The 20,936-nt window shown below is 37.4% G+C and overlaps 1 protein-coding gene across 2 annotated transcripts in view; it reads right to left on the bottom strand.

The window, feature by feature from the left end:
- The window catches only part of MACO1 (macoilin 1), a 65,023-nt gene that overhangs the window by 30,700 nt on the left and 13,387 nt on the right, over window positions 1-20,936 (bottom strand). For both annotated transcript variants that reach the window (XM_061148242.1, XM_061148241.1), the window contains exons 2-6: window positions 19,495-19,636; window positions 17,790-17,916; window positions 13,774-13,897; window positions 11,850-12,028; window positions 10,132-10,633 (exon numbers count right to left, since the gene is read on the bottom strand). In XM_061148242.1, coding sequence (XP_061004225.1) covers window positions 10,132-10,633; window positions 11,850-12,028; window positions 13,774-13,897; window positions 17,790-17,916; window positions 19,495-19,636 — 1,074 coding nt within the window. The remainder of the gene's footprint in view (window positions 1-10,131; window positions 10,634-11,849; window positions 12,029-13,773; window positions 13,898-17,789; window positions 17,917-19,494; window positions 19,637-20,936) is intronic.

The following is a 20,936-nucleotide window of genomic DNA, read 5'->3' as shown; positions in this document are numbered from 1 at the left end:
TACTGATTGTGAATGATGCCAACCCTGGCCCCCAGCTCATGCCTAGGGCCTGCCTCGTTCCTATACGTGTCTGAGTCTGCTATACCCTCTCTAGAGGCAGGGGAGAGGAAGGACAAGGGCCCTTCTCAGTTCGCTGCATGTATTTCTATTTCAAATCTGCTTCAGCACTCTACCAAGAAAGGAGAAATGCACCTGAGAGTAAGGAGCTGTCATTCTTCTCACAAAAAAGAAACTAAAACTTGTTTTAATTCTGAGAGTCCCAGCTGGCTAGCAAAAAGGTTTCAGAGATCCCCGAGAGATTTGCACAGACTGAAGTATGCTCACACTGGCTGTCAAAGTATTCAAATATCTAGTTTCTAAATGAGAGCGTGAGTAACATTTAAAGACCACAGTTCCTTTTCGTTGGAGTTCCTCCCCTTCAGGGAATCCACCCCTAATCCTTAGCTGATAATCTCAATTCATTATGTGCCAATGGGGCACACTGACTCAGAATTTAACACAAAATTTTATAGCAGTTCCTTCTGAATTCTAGGGAGGAAACTTTCTAATTGTCTAATCAGAAATTCCTATTGTTGGAATAAAATCTCAGTACTCAACATAAAAGTGTTTCTAATGTGGACTCACCCCATCAAATAGTTTATGTGTAATTTCATAATTTATCTATGCAACACAGATAATTATTTCCTGTGATCACCCGGATATGCAGACACTAAAAAAACCACTGGCTTAGATGCATTAAGGCCTCGCTCCTCAAGTGCTGAGTGGTTTCCAAGCTGTGAAACAGGCCTGCTTAAGTCTAAAATTATCATGCTTCTATGACTGCATTTATATCCCAGAATATTATAGTTTAAAATCACTGCAATGATTAAAACAAATTCAAACTATATTATGAATTAATATAATAAACAAAGCTAACCAAGTAAAACCTACAGGTGCCTTAAACACTATAAGCATGGCAGGAAATGAAAACAATCAGATCTGACAACACGTTGGCTCAGAAACAATGCTAGACTAATATAAATCAGAAACATATTTCCACAGAGACACTAAACTTACTAAATATTAATAGAAATATACTCCACTACTTATTTTTTCCACTTAATCATTTCCAAATAATTTAGTAACAGCTACTAAAGTAATAGCTACATACAAGATATTTAATCTAATCTAACTAGAACCTCTAAGTGTCTAGTTAAAATCTTTCTGAAATGTCATGTATTTTACTAAGTTTTACCTCTAGGCTGGAAATGATACTGTTATGAATAAATGATCAAATGCACCTGTAGAAGTGGAAAGGCCTACTTGGGCAGCCATCACTCACGGGGACAGTGCCAGGCATGTCACTGTGCGGCAGAGGGTGTCAGCACAGGCGACAGGCAGCACACGGGCGGAAAGCAGCCAGGGTCAAGTCCAAAGCCCCAGTCACTGTCTCCCAAGGTCAGATTTTCTTTCACAAACTATTCCTGACACAGAGCAAAATGTATTCAAATGAAATGTATTCAGAAGAAAACAAGCCAATATACCACTTTCTCTCTGCCACCTAAGATGATAATACAGGGCAGTCAACACATTTTCTAACCAAGGGGATTTCCTTGGAGGGAAGGTTCTGGAACAGAAATGTGGGATCTGAGTTCTCTCTCTCTAGCTACCACAAAGACAAAGAGAACGGCTAGGACTAAGCAGGAAGAGAGAAGGCAAGAGCCACCAGGAAAGAGGAATAAGACAAGGCAAACAGATTTCCTCTGCGTTCTTGGCTGACATGTGGCTTGTGCCTAGATTCCCTGGCCCTGCAGCATAACCAGTCCACTGTCAGAAAAAAATGGCTTTTTCGACAGCTGTCCCTTGGAGTTTTCTCCCCTTGCCCTTGTAACTTCCAGAAATTCCTGAACCTCTTGCACAGCAAGGAAGGGGGCTTAAGAGTGGAAACTCTTTATTTTTTAGAAATAAAGTCAGTAACAACTTACTCAAGAACAACAAACAGTTTGACACTAGATAGCAGGTCCTTGGCTTGGTCTAATGTAACACTGAGGTTTCCCAACTTCAAAAGCCTTTGAATTACATGGCACTGGCACCGCACTGCAATTACTGAGGCCCATCTTTCCTCCCTTGGCCACCTATTATCTTTCCTGGACAAAGGTGACATTTGTTCAGTAAGTATTTACTGAGCATCTACCATGTGCCAATCACCATATACTATGGCAAAGGAAAAAAGGGGAAGACAAGAGCAAAGGTGGTCCCTGGCCTCATTGAGCTTCAGTTCAGTTCAGTCGCTCAGTCGTGTCTGACTCTTTGCGACTCCATGAACTGCAGCACGCCAGGACCCCCTGTCCATCACCAACTCCCAGAGTTTATCCAAATTCACATCCATTGAGTCAGTGATGCCATCCAACCATCTCATCCCCTGTCGTCCCCTTCTCCCGCCCTCAATCTTTCCCAGCATCAGGGTCTTTTCAAATGAGTCAGCTCTTCGCATCAGGTGGTCAAAGTATTGGAGTTTCAGCTTCAACATCAGTCCTTCCAATGAACAGTCAGGACTGATCTCCTTTAGGATGGACTGGTTGGATCTCCTTGCAGTCCAAGGGACTCTCAAGAGTCTTCTCCAACACCACAGTTCAATAGCATCAATTCCTCGGCGCTCAGCTTTCTTTACAGTCCAACTCTCACACCCATACATGACTACTGGAAAAACCACAGCCTTGACTAGACGGACCTTTGTTGGCAAAGTAATGTCTCTGCTTTTTAATATGCTGTCTAGGTTGGTCATAAGTTTCCTTCCAAGGAGTAAGCGTCTTTTAATCTCATTGAGCTTACATTCTATTATGGGCATAATAAGCCTGTGTAAAAATTCAAAGTATGTAGAAACAGACAATGTAGAAAGTAAACATCTACTATAATCAACTATAATTGACCATTTGGTATAAACTACTTCAAATAATCTTCTGCGTATGTAAAGAACAATACTTACCCATATTTTGTAATGTGGTCATACTATCTGATCAGTTTTGCTACTTCCTCCCTTTTAACAATCCATCTTGAGGTCTTTCCATTACATTCTTTTTTAAGATACGTTTCCACCTTTCAGGGCTTCCCTTGTGGCTCAGCTGGTAAAGAATCCGCCTGCAATGCAGGAGACCTGGTTCGATCTCTGGGTGGGGAAGATCCCCTGGAGAAGGGAAAGGCTACCCACTGCAGTGCTCTGGCCTGGAGAGTTCCATGGACTGTACAGCCCACGGGGTCGCAGAGAGTCAGACACGACCGAGCGACTTCCACTTCCACTTCTCCTCTGTAACGTTTCCCACTTAAACTACCGTGGGCCCCCACGCAGGACTCTTCAGGGACTTGAGAGAAGGCTGGAAAAGTCCATGTAAGGCCACCTTCCCCGGGTACTTACCCCAGCGAACGCACAAAGGCTCTACCCTCTGGAATTGACTGCACTGTCTTGTTTCTTCCCCAGAGTCAGGTCTCAGCTTTGGATTCTATCCTCGCTTTGTGCCTACAATCTCTAAGATGACAAAACAGAGGCTTCTTGGATTCTCTCTTTATTATGCTCTTTCTTCACAGCTATTCACACCAAAATCATACTGAATCCACTGATAATTAAAAATCAGTATCTAAAAACATGGCCCTTTCTTTTCAGTGGATATCTAACTTTAAATTGTCTGTAGATGTCTTAAAATGGGGCTTCCCAGGTAGCCTAGTGGTAAAGAATCGCCTGCCAACACAGGAGACTCAGAAGATATGGATTCCATCCCTGGGTCAGAAGATCCCCTGGAGAAGGAAATGGCAACCTGCTCCAGTATTCTTGCTTGGCGGGCTGCATTCCATGGACTTGCAAAGTCGGACATGACTGAGCGTACACACACATCTTAAAATGTGGGGAAATGAAAAATTGGAAGTAGTATAAATTGTCTGTTGTTTGTTCCCAAACAGCAAGACCATACTAAGAAGTCTTCTATAAGGCAGAGGCTATATAACAATTTAAAACACTGTTATCTGGAGATAAGATTAAATTCAGAAGTACAAAGACTGAGAACTGCTTAGTCAAACCACCTGGGCCATCTGTGCCACCAGCCAAGTCCCATCAAAGAAGAAAGTTGGCTGTTCTTAGCTTTTGCTATCTTTGTCCCTCATAAGAAAAACATAAAATCATAAAACTTAAACACAGGATTTATAATGGCTAGAAAGTGGAATGAAGGCCAGTGACATTCTGCTCACCCACCAGCTTAAACTAGAAAGAGATGAGTCACAAATACTCATATCACAGCCTACTAAAACACAATACTAATCAATATGTTCACTGATGAACCAGAACATTATAAAGCCTATTTATCAACTATGTTGTCGTCAATCTATACGCTCCTAAAATATTTCCCTAAGACCCAGAAGTGGTAATATAAGTTAGTTACTGGGTATGAATGTAAGTTAAACACTTCTCTGTATAAGTGAATGAGTTAGAATTTCTTAAAGAGCTTCTCTACCCCTTCGAACCCCTATCCCCACCGCCCCACCACCACCTTTGCTGAGGCAGGGCTACCATACTTGCTTAGTGCTTACTGGAAAAATCCTAATAAACATTTTCTACTTTTCCCCCAAGGCTCTTAAGTCTCCATCTATGCAGAACTGTATGAACAAACTAAGTTTTAAGTAATAACATTTTGGTGTGCCTGAAATAGCCAAATGAATTTAGAGAAGAAAAAAAAATGACTATTCAATAAATTACAGCATTCCCCAGATTTCCATTTTCCCCTGAAGAAAAGCTACCCCCACCTCTGCCCTCAGAACTTACCACCAAGGCCATGCCCATGCCTCAGACCTTTCAAGCAGGCACCGGTGGCCTTTCCCCAGGGTAAGTTGATGTTTACATCCCCTATCTTAAGTTCTCCAATTTGAGGCTCTCGGGTCTGCTCAGGCCTATCCCAGGTTTATTCCTAAAGAGCAAATTCCCTGCTAGGGGGCTCTAGGGTGTCTGAAGCAGACTAACTCCCATGGAATCCTAATGAGAGTTGCATTCTTAGAGATTCTATAAACTTTCAAGGGTACCAGCAGATGGCTACCTTCTGTTCAGAAATAAATACACCCCTGTGTCTTTGGCAAGAGGAAGAATTTTTGAAACTCTTAAAACAGTATCTCTCAAAAAAAAACAAAACAAAACAGTATCTCTCTAGAAGAAAGGAAAATTAAACAAATTCTGAAATTCTAAGCGTTTCTTCTACAGATTTTTGCCAGAAGAGCAGAAAATTCAGCTCCAGGGCCAATCCTCGTGCCAACTTTAGATGTATATATATTTGAAACAAACAAAAACACAAGAATATGTAAAAAAATTTAAAAACCAGAACAAAAAAGCAGGTTGATATAACTTTTTTTTAAGCAGCACACTATTAATAGCAAAGGCAGAAGTCAAGAAACTTTGGTTCTGGTCCTTGTAACTGTCCCTCCAGCTGGTTACTAGGACTAGTCATTTAATCTTCCAGGGCTTGTTTACTTCACTGATGAAATGACAGGGCTGGGAAGGCTGGTCTAAATATCTCCACAACATTTTAAATTCTACTCAGTTTCGTTAAATGCATCTCTTTTAGGTAAAGTGTGGATACTTTTCCCTTACGACTCTTCACACCAAACATTATTCAAATACGTTGAAGAGTTGATATCTTACTAAGAGCAAGCATGAGAATCAAGAAAGATTAATCTGTCTTGAACACAAAAACAAAGAAAAGGTGGGATGAAAATAAAACATAGAGACTTCTACTTCAACATTTCTACAGAATATGGATCACTTTACATTTTGCACCCAGTTTTAAATTCTCTCCCTTAACCAGGAAACTGAAACAAGTAACAAGTCCCAAACAAGAAACCCTGCAGTCTTGGGCTGTGTTTGAGAGGGAGCACTGTGCCAAGCACAGAAGTGCTGGCTCTTCTGCTTGCAGGCCCTGAGACCACAGGAAAGCAGCTCAGGTGTTACACTCTGACCTACTGGACCTCAGACAGATCACTGAATGATCATATAGAACTGCCATGGAATATTCCACATCAAGTGAAAACCAGGGTTAGGCTAAGTTGGGAAAATGATTTCAACATAATTTAGGTGAAAAATCAGGACAAAAAAACTACACAAACGCTATGGCCACATCTATACAAATTCAGTTGATGAAAATACAACAAAAATTTAAGTGATTTGTGTCATATGTCTCCTTTTTTCCACCTAAATTTTCTATAATTTTTTGCACACTGAAAATATTTAAAAACTGACCACTGGAGAAAAAAATTGAGCAAACCTCATTCTAATTTACATGATTCCTTTCTAACCCAGCACTTAGTTAAAATAACTGATCTTCCTCATTCCTTTTTTGTTTATATACAGAATTTTTTCCATGTCAAAATTAAAAATATTTTTGGCTACCAATATTTTAAGTCTGTCTCTAAATAACTTGGGTAAAGAATTCAGAAATCAAGCTGGCAGAAATTGGGTCATTTTGTAAGATACTTATTTCTCAAACCAAAAGATGCTTTAGCAAGTTGCCAAACTTTTCCTGGAAAGTGGCCTACAGGCAATGCTTATTGCCAAGTTCCTCACCTTCCCCAACTGTAGCAATCTACCAGCATACATTTTAGTTGCTGGCTAGGGACATCTCTGGCTTTGTAGGCAAAAGAGTTTCTGTCACAACTACTCAACTCTGCCACCATAAGCCAGCCACAGACACTACACAAATGGATGAGTGTGGCTACGTTTCAACAAAACTTATTTTACAAAAACAGTCAGTGGGCCAGCTTTGGCCTTTGTGCAGTCATCTGTCAGTCTGTGGTATACAGCACACTAGAGAACATGCTTGGAGCTTGGAGAGACAATGAAAAGACCCAAAGGACTGCTTCCTCCTTCACAGGGAATGACCATCAGACCTTACTTTGACAGCCATACCAATCTTCAAGACTTCTCTTTGAAAGTGGTATATTAATGAATTCCCCCCTGCAAATTCAATGAATTGGTTCCTCAAATATAGCAGTTTTCAACCATGTTATTGAGACACACATAGCTATGTGGAATGTGTTGCATTTACTACTAATAATACAACAGTGGTTTTCAAGTAATTTTTTAAAAATTTATAAAAGGGACAATCAGTCTTATCCCTTTAGCCAGCCTGGACCTGTACACAGCCCTGGATGTACCTGCAAGAGCGAAGAATTCATGTACAGACTGTCGAAGAGACTTCAAGCCCAGCCTTTTCCATCTCAAGATAACAAATCCACTCTCTGGCTAACAGCTCAAGCATGTCAGGTTTGGATCCGTTAAGAGTCTTAATATCAAAACATATATGAAGTCAAGGAAGATATATTTTCCTTTCATAAACTTTCATTGTTATCACAGAAAAACTTGAAAATGCATGAAAGATGAAAGAAAAACTAAAAGCCCCAATACTATCAAGGGGAAATAACTACTATTATCGTTTTGGCTCCTTTCCCGTCAAATTCTTTCTCTGTGTATATCAGAAAAACAAAATGCTATCAGTAAGATTCCTCTCTACTTTCTTCATGAAATATTATAAGCACAATCCTATATTATGTCTTAAAATATGATTTTTAATGTCTGTATTAAAAATCCATCAAATAGATGGACTCTAAGTATTTAAGTTTCTCCCCTATTGTTGGATATTTATATCATCTATTTTTTATAATATTACATGAAAAGTTGAAAATAATCCCATGGAAGCTTATGAAACTATTTAATATTTTATATTTATGTATTTGACAGCAGGTATCCCTAAAACAGAGTAATACTCTGGAGCCCTTCAGATCAAGGCACAGCAGAATACACATCAGTGACCACAGGAAGAGGGATACACCTCAGGAGCGGGCACAGGAGCACTGGACCCATGACTGGAAAACAGGCCATCCTTGAAATTCTTTACTAAAGGCAGATGAGGCAGTAGAGTTAACCAACATGACAAGTGGGGCCCAAGTGAGATGGTATCACAGGACTGAGCCTTGATTGCTCTCTCTTAACACCCAACAGAGGAAAACTGTTTTGACTTGACTGCTATTATTAAAACTGTGCAGGAGAGAGCATGTTAAAAAGCTGGTGGCAGATGCTTCACTTATAGCATATAGTAAATTTGTGAGATATTCCCTTTGACATAGAAGGTCAACTGATTGGTCTTTTTCCCCTGGGCAAATGAAAGACAGCTGTCTGCTAAGTGTTTTCTCCACAGGGCATGATGGGGCAGAATGTCAAAAACATTACACGTGAATGTCAGCCTGGCAGCAGCAGCAGCACGGTATGTTTCCAATAGTGGCCATGGGCTACGAAACCTCTAGAGCCTTAAGGAGTAGAATCCACCTGTGTTTCCCTTTATCTAGCTGCCAATCAGAAAACTAAAACAAATTATTAATCTAATTCATATAGTTTATAATACTAGAAACTTTCCCTGATAAATTGTCTGCTCTGAAACAAGCCAAACAGGAACATGAGATAACTCAGTGGAGAGAGGGAGTCACAGCGGCCCTCTTGAGCTATGTACTTTTTAAAAGCTCCATGAAATAATGCCATATACAGTAATACAGATGGATATAGAGATTATTATACTAAGAGAACTAAGTCAGAGAAAGACAAATACCACATGATTTCATTTATATGTGGAATCTAAAATACGGCAAAATGAACGTATTTGCAAAACAGAAAGAGACACATAGACATAGAAAACAAACTTATGGTAATCAAAGAGGAAAGGGGGTAGGGGGATAAATTAGGAGTTTGGGATTAGCAGATACCAACTACAACATATAAAATAGAAAAACAAAATTTTACTGTATAGCACAGAGGACTATATTCAATATCCTATAATAAACCATAATGGAAAAGAACATGAAAAAGAATGTATAGATATATGTAAACTAAATCACTTTGCTGTACACCAGAACCTAACACAACACTGTAAATCAATTACACTCCAATTTTAAAAAATAATAAAGAGAAAAAAAATTAAAAAGCTCCAGTTCAGATCTCAATTTCCAAATTGAAAGATATGAAGTAAAAGACTCTTGAGAGTCCCTTGAACTGCAAGGGGATCAAACCAGTCAATACTAAAGGAATCAGTCCTGAATATTCATTGGAAGGACTGATGCTGAAACTTCAATACTCTGGCCACCTGATGCAAAAAACTGACTCATTAGAAAAGACTCTGATGCTGGGAAAGATTCAAGGCAGGAGGAGAAGGAGATGACAGAGGATGAAGTGGTTGGATGGCATCACCAACTAGACTGACATGAGTTTGAGCAAACTCCAGGAGTTGATGATGGACAGGGAGGCCCAGCGTGCTGCAGTCCACGGGGTCGCAAAGAGTCAGACACGACTGAACAACTAAACTGACTGACTGACGAAGTTAAAGGAACGTATGTGTATTTTATAAAATACGTAAAAGATAGAAAAATGAAGTCTGAGCCAATCAAGGTAATACAACAATGTTTAACTTAAACATGGGAAAAGAAACATTTCTAATTAAAATCTATATCTAACACTGTACAGTTGACCCTTGAACAATATGCAGATTACTCCCAGTGTAATTTATAGTTGGCCCTCCATATCCATGGTTCCTCCACATCCGCAAACTCAACCAACTAGGGGCTATGTAGTACTGCTGTATTTACTACTGAAAAACACATATAAGTGGTCCCACGCAGTTCAAACCCGTGTTGTTCAAGGATTAACTGCATTTACCTATGGAATTTTTAGAAAGATTATTTTTTGTATCTGTCTGACAAAGATTTGCATGAACAGGCCACAAACTCTTCTTTTCGTGTCTATGCCACATGATCTTTGGATATGCAAAGAGAAAAAAGACTAAAGATACGCCTCTCAAAACCACGAGAAGAATCAAGTCATGTGTAAATTTGTCAAGTGTGGGAAGTAATCACTATCACCTCACACTGAAAACACTGGAAAGGGCTGGAGTCAATGCTCCTGGACAATGGCGCGGGTGACCAACAGACCCGTGGGGAAGAAACACTAAACGTCTCAACACCACAGAGTTCACTGTCACAGTATCTGATCACAAACAATCCCTGCAGGCCTACTCGGAAATATGCTTCTCGAGACCCAAGTCCAGCCTATGGGAAGTGTGGTAAGGACACAGCACCCCTTACCTCACCAGCGCATCCGGCTTGCTCAGCTGGTTATTAGGGATGCAGTTCTCCATTAGGTCCTTGTGAGCGCTGGGGCTCTTGCTGGCGCATTTCTGCTTCTTCTCATTTTTACTAGATGAGGAAGGGATGCTCCCGTTCGTGGCACTGTGACTTCGAGGTGAGGAGTTCACAACTCCACTGGCGTTTTTGTAGTTTTTTGAGGAAGCAGTGCATGAGTCCTCTTTCAAGAGATTTTCTGTACTTCCCACAAGATCATTATTTAATCTTTTACTATTGATATGGTTTTCCATATACTCAATTTCTTGTATTTTAGAGTCTACAGGTTGTAGAATATTGTTGTTATTTATTCCAAGGTTGTGTTTTTTGGCATCTTTGTCTTTTTCTTTCCCTTTTTCTCGGTATTCTATCTCTGGCAAAGTTGTAGAGAGTTTTTTGTTGGCTGGGATACCTCCATTGTGGTGTATGAGGATTGAGGAATCCATATCAGGTAATCCTTTGGCTGCTACAATACCAAAAACAAACCAACAAGCAAAAAAAAAAAAAAAAAAACCCACACTGGAATATTTAGTTGTAAAAAAACAAAATGGATTGATTCAACAAACTGCATCATCTACACTTAGAAACACACTACGTTAAGTTGCAAACTCATTCAGAAGCAATAACCATACCACATTATGCTAACTTCGAAAGCAAGGCCAAAAAAATTTGAGAAGCTGCACATTTAGAAAATCAACATCATTTCTAAACACCAAGTCATTAAAGTTCTGACCTTGAAAAGAATATGAGGATTTTACAATTCAGTTATACCTCATTTATCAGTCAAATCAAACTTGTCTCTCACTGGGGTGACAGGACATAGGCAGATCATAATCTTAAAAGGCCACATTTAAAAAGATGCTTGGATTAAGCAAATTTAATAACTTTACTGAAAAGAAAGATTAAATGAAACAAACAGGTGTGATGTTAGCATACAGAGCACCTATCCTTTGTCTTGCCTCTATTGTTAAAGTAATAAGTCTGTTATCATTTACTAGGACGCTTTACAATGAATTTTCGGTATAGGTCTACATATTCAAACTTGACAAAGTGTACTTGAAGAGATAATTTTGCACCACACCAGAGAACAAGATTTTGTCATGTATCAACTAAAAACAAAAACCAAAGAAAACTGGTATTGCTGTCTGTTTACTTATTGAATTGGTTACATATTGATGAGAGAGGTTGTATTAGAAAAAGGTCATTCTAAGATCCATGTTGCATTATACAAACCATTTAAAATAAAACGTAGCCATGTTTGCTCTATTTAGAAGAATTCTGATTTGTAAAACAATTTTGTGTTTACATCTCTATCTGGCTTATACTTGGCTTGCTTCAATTACAAATGCACATAGTTACATATACTAGTGTCACTGAGAATAAATATTTTTAAATCTTCATAACAAAATATTAAAATAGAAAATAAACTATAAAAGGAAATGAAATAAATTAAAAAAATAAACATATTTAAAAGCACATGGTCTTAAGACACTAGGCAGAAAACATCATACATATTCTGGATTTCATGACCAAGCAAAGCAACAGTCCTAAAGAGGAACACCAGAAAAAACAAAAAGCCATGGTAATTTTCCAAAGCCCTACCAACTTTTCTGAAAAAATACTACTGACAAACAAACTAAGAACTAACCTATTGAGCCAACAGCTTTAGAGTAAAGACCTACCTTCCTCAGCCTCTTTTTCTTGCTTCTGTAGCATCTGTTGCTCTGGAGGGAGGGCTTGTTGAAGAAGCTGCATGTAAAATTCGTTCTCTTTTTGCACTTCTTTTTGCTTCCTCAACCGCATTTTGTAGCTTACGTAACTTTTGAAGCCAAAGCCCAAAGTCACCACAGGGTATCCAATACTACAAAGAAGACAGTTCTGCTAGTAAATGTAAGTTAAGAAAACAAGCAACACATGCATCAAGCACACGAGGACCCTACGGCTGATTAATCACCATAGATGATGATAAGAGCTGAGCATTCAGTAAACACAAATAAATATGGCTGTTGTGGAAATCAGGCAGCTAGCATACAGAACAAATTCCTATGGAACAGCAGGACCACTGGACCATAAGAAGCTGCTCATTAGGCCCTGGCAATCTTCAAATACACTCAAGAAGTTACCACAGGGACTGTTGGATACAGTGGCTAAAGTCTTTGATTAACATGGAACCTGCCTCATGCATGGTTAGGACTTAGGGATCTGTATGTTTTTAAAAACTAAAAAGGTAGAGATTTTATGAGTGGTCATAAGGAAACATTGCAAGCATTAAAATCAAACACATCATTTGGTTTTCAATACTAGAAGGCAGGGTCAAATTCAGGTGACTCATCATCTTGCTGCCTGAGAAATGCCTGTCACCAGCTATTCCTGGAAAATTAGTTCACAAACACTCTATCAAACATAAATTAAGAATCGTTTAACCAAGTATCTGATATTATCAGAGCCAACATTTGTTTTGCACCAACAAGTTAAACCAGCTGTACTTACAACTCCAATCTCTGGGACAAAAATCTGAAATATTTTCATTCAAGCCATCAGTCTAATATTGTTTCAAAGCCTCTGAAAACACTCTGTCAAAACTTTTCTTAAGCTTCATTAATGCTGTTGTTTAGTCGCTAAGTCATGTCCGACTCTCTTGCAACCCCACAGACTATTTAGCCTGCCAGGCTCCTCTGTCCATGGGATTTCCCAGGCAAGAATACTGGAGTGGGTTGCCATTTTCTTCTCCAGAGGATCTTCCTAACCCAGGGATCGAACCTGCATCTCCTGCATCTCCTGCATTGCAAGAGGATTCTTTACCGCCACCAGGGAAGTCTCATTAACATTAAAACTTATAATTTATCAATTATAATTAGTCTAAATGTGATCACACCACAAATTTATAGTGACAAGTTTATTGACCAAGTCTATTTAATTCACTTGTTTGTGAAGATTTTAAATATATTGGTAACTATTTTTTGGTTGTTGATTCTTATTTGTTTTGGTTTCTACCATAAATATTAGCAAAAATTGGTATATTTGAAAGAAACATACAGTAAGTGGTAATTTCTATAATAGATATAAACAAAAATCAAGCTTATTTTAAAAAATGTTTCATGGGTTAAGGTTAAAAATAATAGTCCTTAAAAATTATTAATAATATTCTCTTGCTTTTGTAAACATGCAAAGGAAATTTTAAAATCATTTGAGCTCCATGAAATAGTCATATATTTCATCAAGACTTTTTGGAATCATCATCTGATTACAATAAAAACAGATAACAAGTATCAGACACCTATGTACATGGACCTAATTAAACACTTTACATATATCACTTCATTTCATCTTTCCCATGACATCCCATGAGACAGCTTCCCAATATATAGGTAAGAGAACTAAGGCTTAGAGAGGGTGACATGTCCAAAGCACAAAGCTGTTAGGGGGCAGAGCTGGGATTCAAACACTCATCTCCCTGACTAGAGGGCTCATGTTCTTTACCACCCCATGTTACGTTGTCTTCTGAACTCGTATAATATCTCTAAGAAAAAATTTACAATTAAATTTACCATTCTACATTGAAAACACTGAACAGGATTACAGATTAAGAATATACATAATACTCACCAGTGAGCAGCAAATGGGCGACAAAGGTCTACATGAAAATTTTTGAGATCTTTAAATCTAATTGCTGCTTCAATATAAACAAAGAGTATCCAGAGGGATACTGTGGGCAAACACACTCCCCTTTCTGTGGGAAAGCAGCAGAGAGACAAGCATCAATGAAACATTAGCTAATATAACAGATGGATTGTTTGGGAGACTGGTTCAACAACAGTAACTTTAAGACTTTGAAACTAATTAAAAAGCAATTTGATCCAAATTGAAAGCTTTCCTATGACAAAACATGCTATGGAATCACAGACAAAAATAAAAAATAGTATTCTGGCAGAAAATATTTACAACATATGTAAAACAAAGAAATCATAGCCCTAGCATGCAAAGACCGCCTACAAATCAATAAAAAAGGCAACTGAAGAAAAAAATTGGAAGTTATAAAAGAAAAAGAGTGTGTGTGTGTGTGTGTGTGTGTGTGTGTGTGTGCGCGCGCGCGCGTGCTCAGTGACTCAGTTACAGACAGTTTAAAAACATGTGAAAAGATGTCAACTTCCCTACTGCTTAGGGAGATAAAAATTTTTAAATGAGACTCAATTATTTTAACCTATCAGATAAAGCCAAAATTGTGAAGATGGGTAATAGTACAGGGAAGATGTGTGAACGACTTCCCTCTCATTCTTAGCAAGAATATAAATTGGGGTAACTTTGTTATAAGGCAATTTGGCAGTATAATTAAAAATACTTATACCTTTGACCCAGAAATTCCAATTCCAGGAATCTATCCTATAGACATATAAAAGAGCCCTGGAATAAATGTATAAGAATGTTCATACATTATTGTAAAGTAATTAGCCTCCAACTAATTAAAATAAATGAAAAAAAAAAAAAAGAATCTTCAATGTATTATTTGCAATAGCAAAAACTAGAATTTAGAATTAACTTAAATGCCTATCAATAGGAACTGCTGAATTATAATAAATCTATATAATGAAATATCATGGAACTTTTCAAAAGGATGAAGACCTGTATTACTATAGAATGATATGTAAAAAAAAAAAAACAATTTTTAAAGAATGAATTACAGCACTAAGAAATATTTCTGACATTCAAGTATTATTCAAAAAAGTTTTCTTTCTTAACTACAAGCTCATATTCCTTTTGTAATTAAAAACAATTTTCAACAGATGAAAAAGCAATTTGCAATAGAATAAACAAGACTCAAATAATCAGATAATTTTCACTGGGTTTTAGAGTCAAAGTTTGTAGGCTAGGTCCATCCATGTGAGGACATGACTAATAAGGGAGTATTTTATGAAGATGGAACACAAAGACATGAGAGCTGTAACTCTGGAAAGACCCCCTTTGAGAGTGTATAAAGCAAGCCAGTTACAGAAGAGACAAATGGAGGGAAAACTCAGTGACCTGAAGGACTAGAAGGCTTTTTTCTAAGACTCTTTGGAATGGATGAAACAGAAGAAAAATTACAGAATCTTGGGACTAGAAAAACTAGTCCCAAAGATTAGTCCCACTTAGTCCAACTTCCTCATTTTATGGAAGAGCAAAGTGAGGCCCAGAGTTTATATAAATTGTGTCCAAATTCACAGAAACAATACTGAATCTGCTTCTAAGGAGAATTCAAGTCCCCAAAGACCTAGTCCATAAGATAAGACAAAGTCCTGTGAAAACAGCTAATGGCTTCAACCATTCTTATAGATTTAATAAATCAAAAAAAGGGTATTTTTGCAAGGTAGAAAGACAAAAGGCAATCCTTAGGATTATCCATTTTCAAATTCATTTCAAAATACATTTCAAAAAATTTACATTCTGTAAATATCTAATTTCTATATTAAATTCTAAAGTTATCATAAACAAAATAAGCATATTACAGGAAAAAATAGAAAAATTTGGACAAATTACTCATATTCCTACATCTAAATAAATAAAACCACACTGAAAATATTTTTGAACTAGTTTAATAGTTCAATAGTTTAATGTTGTACATACAGTTTTATATCCTGTTTTCTCCCTCTTAACAACAAGGAAAAACTAGTGACATAATATTTTCATGCTCTTGTGGCAATATATATAGTTTCATCAACCATTCCTAACATTCTTTTTAAAAATGTTAAATTTTGGGGGGTGGGGGAGGAAGAGAAAAAATTTAAAAAAAAAATGTTAAATTTTAACAATCAAAGAGAAATTGATCCCAACCTATAAAAATTGCACTCCTATTTACTGGGCCTAATAAGAACACAGGGTTTGTTCTGTTTGCTCACTAACCACTCTGAATTAAAATGCATTTCATAACTTAGGTATTCCAACATGCATTTCTGAGCCTAGAGCTAAAGAGAGACCAATATCATTTATTACACTAGCTTCATTGCTGCCTTGTGGGTCACCCACTGAATTCCAATTCTATTAATAGTTACATGAGTAGCTTTTTCTCAACTAATAAGACACTATTAAAGCAACTTAGAAAATCATTATAGTTCATCAGAGTCACAGATTATCTGAGCTGGAAGGTTCCTTTAATTATTATCTAGATCACTCCACCCTCATATGACAGAAAAAAAGCTGAGACCTAGAGAGAATAAGTGTAAATAGCAACTCACTCGAAACTGAGGCCCAGGACAAGAAAATACAAGTAAAACCTGGTATATAGAAAAATCACTTTAACTAGAGGAAAGCAGGCTAAGGAAAAAGCATGCTAGCTTATAAATTCAGTCAGATATGAGAGAGTGCTAAAGATGGAGAAAACCATGCTCACAGCAGATACTTCAAAAATACAGCTGAATTGTGTCTCCTAACATGGGACAACATCATCCTTCCAGCATTTACAGAAGAGGATGAATGCTGCTCCAGAGAGCTTTTATTAGGTGGTGCTCTTTCAATGGTCAAAATGCTACAGGTTACAGCTGGGCCTCGGAATCAAGTTTCATGCAGCTTTCGCAGACAAGTGCGACATCCCCACATGTCTGTGGGCCAGTCCTCACATCCCCATGTGTCCTATGTGCAGGCTTCGTAGTGGACTGGAGTTATTAAAACATCTCATCTCATCTTAGTTTGTAATAGCATAAGAATAGCTCTAAGAAGAAGGGAGGTGACTATGTAGTTTCACTCAAGCCAGAACACACCTGAAATGTACACTGTGGTTTAGAGAGCCACTAAGAATTAGGGAGACCAAAATGGTGAAAGTGCTTAAAATAACATACAAGGAAAAGCTGATGAAATCAGAGATGCTTTGTCTACAGAAAAGAACATCAGAGGATATGACAGTGGGTTTTAGTCTAAAGAAATGTTAACATGGACAGAAGAGTACACCTATTCAGTGTGGCTCTAACACAGGGGTCCAATGTTTGGATTAGAGGGATGGTCTGTAAGCCTGCTGAAATTGAAAAAAATATATATTCTGTATATTCCCATATATTTTTCTGGAGAAAGCACTTTATCAACTTGAAGTGATCAGTGCACCCCAAGACAGTCAAGATATTCTGGGTCAAAAGTGTAAGGAGGAAAATTCTGGTTCAGTACAAGGAAGAATTTTCTATTCCAACTGCCCCAAAATGACACTAGTAAGTTTCTTGCATTGTAGATTTTCAATCAGGGATTAAAACACCATGTGCCAGCAATGCTGTGGGGATTCTTATACTAAGTAAAGGTTCAACTAAATGACTTCTGACATTCCTTTCAATGCTAAAGCTGCAGGAACATTTTTCTTATTTGGCACATGGCTGTCTTCAAGTCTACCTAAATAATAATTGCTTCAATTTTTTAAAAAATACGAATACTTCATAATGAGAGTTGGTAATTGAAATGACTATAATCAAAATATCAAATCATAAAGGCTTAAACTTTTGATTTAATAAAAAAGAAATATACTTTAAAGGTATACTATAATTTCGTATGAAAAGGAATCTTTAAAATGTCCACATTAAACTCAATTCTAAATAATCTATTCAAGGAAATCACATTTGAGAAGTGTGAATCTAAGATTTCGATCCATCTAAGAAACCATTAAGACTTACCTGTGTGCCATACGTATTGAACCCACACATATGTACTAGCAGCAAAAAAAAGCCATTGAATGGGGATAAATAGCAGACATATTATATTTGACGTGAATGCTACACAAACAAAAAATACTGAGAAGGCCTAAAGGGAAAGACAAAAGAAAAAGCACATATTAAAAGTGTTCATTTCAGACAGAGATTATTAAAAGCACGTTGAACAAAATCTCTGAAGCTGCTACGCAATAACTACAGAGCACATTACAGGAAATTTTAAATATTTAAAATCACCCATATAAAAAGATGTGGTTAATTTAGCATTGAAGAGTAATCCTATTTATGGCCTCAAATCATGAAGAATTGGACCAGAACAAATTGAGGTTGATTCACAGTGAGTTTATTTGGACTACACAGGTGGGTTACCTAAAAGAAACAGAATTTAACACAGAAAATTCTCCTCTCTCCTCATAAAACATTACTAAATAGCCTCATTCTTAAAGGATAGGCTGTTGGAACACAGATGAAACACAACTGTGGTTAAGAATAGCGCAGATGTCCAACAATGCAGCTTCCTCTGGATACAGCATTATCTATTGCTAACAGGACATGAGCCCGAAACCATCTTTTCAAGGCATGGATTTGCTCTGACCAGAGTACCAGGCCTGGGGAGAAGAGTTACAGGTTTAAGATGTGACTCTGGAACACAACAGAACTACAGGTCAATCAAGGGAGCAAGTCAAGGGCCTGTGCCCTTGCTCTAATCCAGCAGTTCTCCAAACACGGTCTGCGGATCCCTGGGGATTTCTGAGATCCTTTCAGAAGTCTTCCAAGTAAAATAATTTCATAATAATACTAAGGCATTATCTTTTTCACACTCATTTACTCAGGAGTATGGTGGTGTCTTCTAGAATACATGACATTGATATTCACTGATTAAAATCATTGATTACATGACACATGATATTGGTAATAACTGAGTTTAGAAGTAGATATGAAAATCAGTTGTCTTCTATGGAGCCAAACATTAGAGAGGTTTTCAAAAATGTAGTCAAATCTTTCAATTTCTTTTCTGTTTTGGAATATACAGTTAGTTTTCATTTTAAAATTTAATGTGTATTAACATGTATTAACATGTGTATTAACAGGTAATGGGTTTATTATTGTTATTTTAAGTGACTGAAGTATTAAATTTTTATTTTAAATTAGAATTTTATTTAAATTAAAAAATCATCAAAGTTTTTTCTAGATTTCATTTCTAATATAGTAAATATGGGTAAATGTAACCCACACAAATAAAAGCCTTCTGGAGTCCTCAATAGTTGTTAAGAGTGTCAACGGTCCTGAGCACAGAAAGTTTGAGAACCACTGTTCTAACTCTAACCCGATCACTAAGCCAGAGGCTCCAGAGGTACTTCAGAGTAGGGCTGGGTAGGTAATTACTGCTTCCCCTGCTACTCTGCCTCTCCCTCCTGAAAGCCTCCCTCCCTCCCCTTCTTTTCACTGGAATGGGAGAGGAGGAGGGAGTTTAATGATTTGATCAGTGGATTTAGACAAAGTGGCCTGAAAGGGCAGTTTCAGCCCACAGACTCTGTTAGCTCAATACAGTCACCTAAGTATTGCTAACAAAACCTACTTTAAACAGTTTCACTAGCAGTTATTGAAGACTTTCTGAGAAGGGTAATTAAATCCTTTATACTTGAAAAACATGTATTAATAAACATACCAGTCCCTGGTATCTGAAGGAATCATAGACGCTTCTGATGAAAAGCCAAAATGGCCATAGGTACTCAAATCTGAATTCAAGGACAAAATCTGCCAGGAGGACAAGTGCCCACACCACCAGGAACTTCAGGTATAAAAATGTACTGCAAAATATGAAAATAAAGAATTCAAGGTCATTGGTGAAGAACTAGAAAATGAAAATGCACTACTTTATTTAAAAGAGAAAAAATATCTTTCTATACTATGAAAACAATGGAGATAAAAGACAAAAAGAGATGCTGCCATGGCCCATGTAAATTTTAAAAGCTCTGGTGTTCATTCTGAGACCCACAACTATCAAAATAAGATGACCCAAAATGCTTAATTCCATTTAAGATGGAAAAAGCCCATTTAAATTTCACCACTATTTTAAAATGTGCTAAGTGTCTGACTTCAAAACACTGCAACACTCTCAAAATTACAGCTTTCAAGCTGTTTGTCATTAGAAGAAATGTCATGGTTGAGCAACTTCAAATTTGCTGTTTCCCCACCCCTCTACATCTGTTTGAAGTCTTTGAAATTCTTGATGCGCATCCCTACATGCTTGAAGAATTCTTTTTCTCCCCTCTTTCTCCTCTTACTTCTCTCTATAGTATTCATCTGCATTAACCAAACAAAAACCAAATAACTTCCCCAAATAGACAGACATTAACTCAGGGAGCAGATGCCAATCACTTCTAAGGGCTATGAGGGTATCAAAATGTACATTAAAGGAAAAACCTTAAAGGATCCCAGCACTGCCCTAGCTGAGATGCTAATGTGTCCTCCCACTTCCCTTTGGACTTTTGTGAAGTAGGAACATACTTTGATAAGCCAGTCAGAATGCATTTCTAACCACTGTACAATCTCAAAGCAGAGTGAGGGCCTGGATTAAAAAAAAAAACACAGTTTTCATATAATCTAAAAACCCATTCTTTGAATGGGTCTCATACAACTAATGAGTTGTATTAAAGATAACGGAGCTTTCAAACTCTGCCTATTAATAAAAGTCTCTAAGGTCTTTAAGTCTAAGGTCTTTAGTTTGATCAGTTCTACAGCAGGTTAAATATAGGTATTTTAAAAAAAGATTTTCCAAGATATTCAGGTTGGAAATGCCTAAATTCACTTTGACTTGGGCTATAGCTTTGCATGGTGTTCTGCAACAGAAACATTCCAATATTGCTGTGATTAAATCAGTTGTTTGAATATACACCATGAACAATAAATCAAGACTTCTAATAAATAATTTTAAAATATATTAAAATAAGGTACAAAAAGACTTATATTATTGGGAGTAACATTAATGAAGCAGGATCCAGCATAGAGGATTCCTCTGATGCCCTAAAGAGCCACACAGGTAAACAATGTCAGAAACAGACACAAATGACCCTTAATGTTATATAGTGGGGTTCCCTGGTGGCTAAG

The sequence above is a fragment of the Dama dama genome, chromosome 8 (genome assembly GCF_033118175.1).
Source record: "Dama dama isolate Ldn47 chromosome 8, ASM3311817v1, whole genome shotgun sequence".
NCBI classification, from domain to species: Eukaryota; Metazoa; Chordata; class Mammalia; order Artiodactyla; family Cervidae; genus Dama; species Dama dama.
Note: the sequence above shows the minus strand (reverse complement) of the source record. Positions and strands in the feature narration are given on the sequence as shown.